At 49.4% G+C, this 4,627-nt stretch overlaps 1 protein-coding gene across 1 annotated transcript in view; it reads right to left on the reverse strand.

The window, feature by feature from the left end:
- The window catches only part of trim45 (tripartite motif containing 45), a gene marked incomplete at both ends in the record, with an annotated part of 7,941 nt that extends 5,921 nt beyond the window's left edge, over nucleotides 1-2,020 (reverse strand). Inside the window, 3 exons of the mRNA XM_080537022.1 lie at nucleotides 120-877; nucleotides 1,241-1,499; nucleotides 1,744-2,020. Of these exons, the coding sequence (XP_080393148.1) occupies nucleotides 120-877; nucleotides 1,241-1,499; nucleotides 1,744-2,020 (1,294 nt within the window). The remainder of the gene's footprint in view (nucleotides 1-119; nucleotides 878-1,240; nucleotides 1,500-1,743) is intronic.
- Nucleotides 2,021-4,627: the final 2,607 nt, after the last annotated feature.

Genomic DNA, 4,627 nt, shown 5'->3' on the forward strand with positions numbered 1-4,627 from the left:
AAGTGTTCACCCTTACTTCACCAGGTAAATAGCCCCCCCCCCCCTCCCCCACCAACCCACCCAAATAACCAGCCACCAACCCACCAACCCTCCCACACCCTCCCACACACGGTTCTCACCTTCCCCCTCCATGGTGCACCTGCTCAGGTCCATGGTCTTGGCGTGGACCACGCCCACCACCGGGTACCCGCCCACTTCCCCCGCGCTCTCCCACGGCAGGAAGCGGATGCTGCCGTCGACACCCCCGACGACGGTGGCCGCCGGGCTGGGGGGGTCGTAGCCGCCCTCCGCCAGGCTGGCCAGCCTCCGCAGCGTCACGCCTTTGGCGGCCAGGATCTCCGCCGCCGAGCCGCGCGTCAGCAGCCGCTCCGCGAACTCCACCCCGCCGCGGGCGTCGGCCAGCGCCTGCTGCAGCTGCGCCCCCTGCAGGTGAAGCTGGTTCCTGCGCTGCGTCCGGAGCTCCTCCAGCCGCCGCAGCAACGACACGCAGTGGGCCTCCACCGCTGCCGCGTAGCCGCGAGCGAACGCGCGCACCTCGTTGGCCGTCGTCTCCGCCCGCGCCTGCAAGGCCTGCTGGGACAGTTCCACCCGGGTGAGCGACTCCTCCAGACGCGTCAGGCGAGGCCGCAGGCGCCCGGCGACCAGCTCGCGGATGCGGTCGCTGTGGCGTTCGATGACGTCCCGTGCCGGCGTGCAGCGGTGGTCGCGGTGGAAGGTGGCGGAACACTCCAGGCACACGGGGAGGTCGCAGGGGTCGCAGAAGAGGCGGAGCTCCTGGCCCGGGTGGAGGGAGCACAGGACCGGGCGGGAGAGCCGACCCTGGGTCTTGAGGTCCTCCAGACACTGGACCGTGTGGGACGACGTCCGCTTCTGTCTCCTGTGGGGAGGGGAGGGGTCGGAGGAGGGGGGGGGGACACAGTTAAAAGGCTACACCACTTTATAATTGGTGTTTACTGTTTACAACAATTCACAAGTCACGTGTCATACATACATATGACTCTAGCCGAATACATCAATCAATCATAATATCATGATCACATACATTATATCTCTAGGTCCATATGGCTCATGGATTAAAACTAAAAACCTAAACTAAATGATGGGCTACCTCAAAGCTCCAATGAGCCACACCATGACCATAGCCCTGAAATGTGTGATACGATACATAACTTGCGACAACATTAGTTACATGTTTATACACCTTTACCTGTGCATTAGTTACATGTTTATACACCTTTACCTGTGCGCTTGGCAGCAGAACTCGCAGAGGTTGACGCAGCACACCTCGCAGCGCTTCTCCGCCTCCCCGTCGCTGCACAGGTCGCAGACCACCGAGTTGTCGCTCATGAGGGTCTCCAGGAACACCTCGTCCAGGGCCAAGTGATCCGTGGTCAACCCGTCCACACCGGACACCGGGATGTCCACCTCGGAGTCACACTGGGGGCACAGGACCGTGACGGCATGACTGTCGTCGTGCGAAGGAGGAGGAGAGTGCGACTCTAATGAATGAATGAATGAATGAATGAATAGTTTAATGAATAGTTTAATGAATGAATGAATAGTTTAATGAATGAATAGTTTAATGACCACACGACCTAGGTCGGTGGAATTTGTTGTAGGTACAGCTCAAACAGCAGTGTCAAAAAACATACACACATTGTACATGACTATTACATGGACATGAAACACACATAACCACAAGACAAGAATATATTTACAATTTACAAGTTACTAAGACTTTACCTTCACCTCTGTTGTTGTTGTTGCTGCTCACTCCTCCTGAAAGCACCGAGAACGGTTCTAGTTGCCGCACGCAGTCCGCGCAGAACGTATGCAGGCACGGCAGGATTTTGGGGTCGCGGTATAAACGCGTGCATACGCGGCAGAACGCCCGCGCGTTGAGTGTATTGTTTCCGTTATTACCTCCGTTGGAATTGCTTGAGTTTGCTGTTGTAGGTTTTGACGAGGGGTCGGGGGCTTCTTTCTCCGGAGACGACTTCGTGTTAGAGAGGAGTGACATTGTGGGTTATTTATTGGCTTTCTGATCTTTTTTTAGATTCCGAAATAGTTTAAAGGCTACTAACTCATTGCGAACGAATTTTGTTGGGGGAAAAAAACTAAGAAAGCTATTGTCTTAATTAATTGCCTACCCCCTGACCAATAACCAAGTAGTTTAAGCTTCAGCATATAACGGAACGCAATAAAATAGTATTGTAATTACACACGTTACGGTAGACTATGTTTACACTCAACTTTTAGGAAAACTCCGCTTAACTCCTTTTCTCTCTCTCGCCACACAAGAAATACGACACCCCCAGTAGTCCAGCCGTCCAATGGAGAGCCGCGTATAGGTCCTGAGGGGCGGGGTCTAGAGGGGAGGTCCTGGGTGGGCGTGGTCTAGATGGGAGGTCCTGGGCGTGGTCTAGAGGGGAGCGAGTAGGTGGGTACGCTCGGGTTAACATTTACATGTTTGGCATTGAGCAGACGCCTTATTCCAAAGCGACATAGTAAATCATCAATCCACCACCAGACGTAGGACAGGAAGAGTAATCTAGCTCAGGCCAGGGGGCATTGGCAGTCGTCGTGATAGAAGAAGAAAGCAAGATTTTTAAGGTTAACCCGACTCCCTAACTTAACTCTAACATTAACCATAAATAACCCTAGCTATAATCACATTAACGTCTACCCCCTCTACCCCGTCTACCCCATCTACCCCCTCTACCATGACAGAGCAAGCCGCGTCCCTTCCCAGTGAACAAAACGTTTTAAAAAGACGTTTTAAAAGTCGCCCCACTTGGACAGAGAAATAAAAACATTTGCTCAGTGGTTCTGTTCCCCGGCCCATTCACATTTTGCTCTGTAGCTGCCCCATACCCACCTACTGTCAGGTAATGCACATGTCCAAGGCTGACAAATCGTGAGCTTAGAATGATACGGTTCTATCTTAGAATCACAAGGTTCTGTCTCCGTTTAGGGCAGTTCAGAGATATTGAGCGTCAACGTTTTTACATTCCATTATGTTTGGTGAGATGGAACCTTTGTATTTTATTAATTACTAACTCAAAAATCTCAACATTTTAAAAATAACACATTAATGCATTAATAAACACCTAATGGATTAATGGAAAAACTAAATTTTGACAAAAATGGAGATAGAACCTTATAATTCTAACGTCACGAAATACTATCAGTATTACTAGCTGACACCTGGAGCCAAGGCCACTAATAAGTGTGACATGGGAATTAAACAGTTTTCTAGAAAAGGCTTCTTCCATGTAAAGATCGAATGAGCAGCATATCTCTAATATGATCGCCTCTCCTTGGCTTTTATCAACAACAACAATGTCAGGTGTATTTGGCACATTGGAAAAAAGTCCTTGTCGTTATTCTTACTGTATCAACTTGTCATAACATGTGAATGCTTGTGAATTTTAACTGTTGATTGTGATGCCTGTCTAACTTCACAATCAATCAATCAATCAATCAAATGTGTTTGTATAGCACTTTCTACGTAGACAAAAGTCTCAAAGTGCTTCACAACAATACTAAGGAACAATACTAAGGAATATAAACTATAAAGGGAGAACAATATAGGGCAGAGTGGAAAGGAAAAACTCCCTGATAGGAAGAAACCTTGAGAGGAACCAGACTCCAGGGGGACCCGTCCTCCTCTGGCTGATCAGGTGCTGAACAGTAAACTAACGTGGAATGTGTTGTGGTGCATGAGTCCAGGGGTCCGTAGTGAAGGGCAGGAGGACATAGGGTGGAGGAGTAGACTCAGCCTGGATGAAGCCTTCAGGAACTAGAGTGTAGCTTTCAGGGGCTCAGAGGCAGACATCTAAGAAGAGGGACATCTAAAATACATCTAAAAGACAACCACCCACCCTGTCCTGGACTGGCCCGCCAGAGGGACATTATAGAGGGGGCAGCAACATGAGCCAGAGATGCCCAGAGCCAGCACCGCGAGCATCTCAACCCACAGGGTACTGGGCTGTACCCTGCACTAGGAAGGCCTACAGCAGGGGTCGGCAATAGGCGGCCCGTGGGCCATTGCTGGCCCGCCACCAATAATATTTGGCCCAGCAGATTATTTTGAGAATCCACTTTTTTTTTTTTTTTACAATATCGGACCGACAGTCCAACACCGCGCCTATAATGTCCGAATAGAGAATCTACCTCCACCTGAATAATGCGTATTGTACTTGTATCCATGTTGAGAGTGAATGACACAGGGACAGACAATCAGGCAGCGGGGTGCACCGAAGCGCACTGACGCTGAACCCCTCATAGTGAATCATAAGTAGGTGGACAAGGCGTGGTGCTGAAATAGCCAACATGCGGTGTGTGGTTTGAAAAAAATAACATCAGCTCATTAAATCATTCAAACGTAATGTTTACGTATGTGACTGCAACACACATATGAACAGTAACAAAGCAAATTCTGTTTAATTTTCTGAAAAACATTGACAACAAAATCGGCGCAAAGTGGTGGTAGGCCTATGCTCCTGAAACGACAGAGCAAACGCGCTATTAGGGATAATAAGTACAATGAGCCATTCATTCAAAATATACAAAATACAATTAGGTTATTAAATACAATAACGACAGGCTTGGTACTCACTTAATG

Source organism: Nansenia antarctica, assembly GCF_963989245.1.
Source record: "Nansenia antarctica genome assembly, chromosome: 7".
Classification (NCBI taxonomy): Eukaryota; Metazoa; Chordata; class Actinopteri; order Argentiniformes; family Microstomatidae; genus Nansenia; species Nansenia antarctica.